We start from the raw sequence: 960 nt of genomic DNA, 5'->3' as shown, positions 1-960 counted from the left end.
CAACAACAACAACAACAACAACAACAACAACAACAACAACATTTAAAAAATAACAAAATGCAGTGTGGTGCGGCAGAATGTTTTGTCGTCGTCACAGAAGACTAAAAGCTCCATTCCTGATTGGGGAGAATTTTTATCGAGAAATTCTCTTTCTGCTGGGCTGTTCTATCCCCCTCAACCCGGTTTGGCTCGACAGGCAAGGTCGTCGAAGCCCGCCCCCTAAATGATTGTGGACAGGTCGGACTGTATTTGACAGCGAAATTTTATTGATTGTGGGTAGTTCTCAGCTTAAAGTTTTAGAAAGAGTTTTACGACGCTTGCAAGACAAGAAGGTCATATAAGTGCCGAAGATTAGAGGTGTTACAAGAGAGTAACAAACACAAGAAAGAACAAGGAGAGATGAGGACGAAAGATGTTTGATATGAAAGAAGGAGAAAACCACACCAGATTACCGGCCAACCACCCACTTTCTTAACTTAGTAAGGACTTTGTTCTAAAACAAGTTTTCATATTATTGATTTTGTTGTTGTTGTTGTTGAAAGTTGATATTTCGTTATCTTAAATCTAGGCAGAGGAAAAATTAAACATAAAGATGTCTATATTTTTTTAATGCTCTGTCAACATTTGGTTAAAATTGGAACATAAAAACACAGTGTGGTACAAATCAGAAACAGATTTTTTTTAAAATTTAAAAATAACGACACAAAGGAAAAGTGTAATATTGACAGAAACAGAATTCAGATGAACCTACCTTCGAAGTCAATCCGTCCATCTCCATCAATATCAACTTCTGCAATCATCTCGTCGACTGAAAAAGTATTTTAAAGGGTTGGTGGATAAGTAGATGAACTGACATAATTACAACCAGAAATCCTTAATGCAAAGAATAAATATTCCGTCTGATTATAACATGACACTGTGTGTATATATTGTTATATTTTGATATATATGACACACACA

The 960-nt window shown here is 35.7% G+C and overlaps 1 protein-coding gene across 1 annotated transcript in view; it reads right to left on the bottom strand.

Annotated features, from left to right (window-relative positions):
- LOC101849134 (calmodulin-A) overlaps nt 1-960 on the bottom strand; it is a gene marked incomplete in the record, with an annotated part of 58,826 nt that overhangs the window by 530 nt on the left and 57,336 nt on the right. The window contains 1 exon segment of the mRNA XM_013083324.2: nt 752-808. Within this exon segment, the coding sequence (XP_012938778.1) occupies nt 752-808 (57 nt within the window).

Source organism: Aplysia californica, unplaced genomic scaffold (genome assembly GCF_000002075.1).
Source record: "Aplysia californica isolate F4 #8 unplaced genomic scaffold, AplCal3.0 scaffold00224, whole genome shotgun sequence".
NCBI lineage: Eukaryota > Metazoa > Mollusca > Gastropoda > Aplysiida > Aplysiidae > Aplysia > Aplysia californica.
This window is presented reverse-complemented; position numbering and strand designations above follow the sequence as displayed.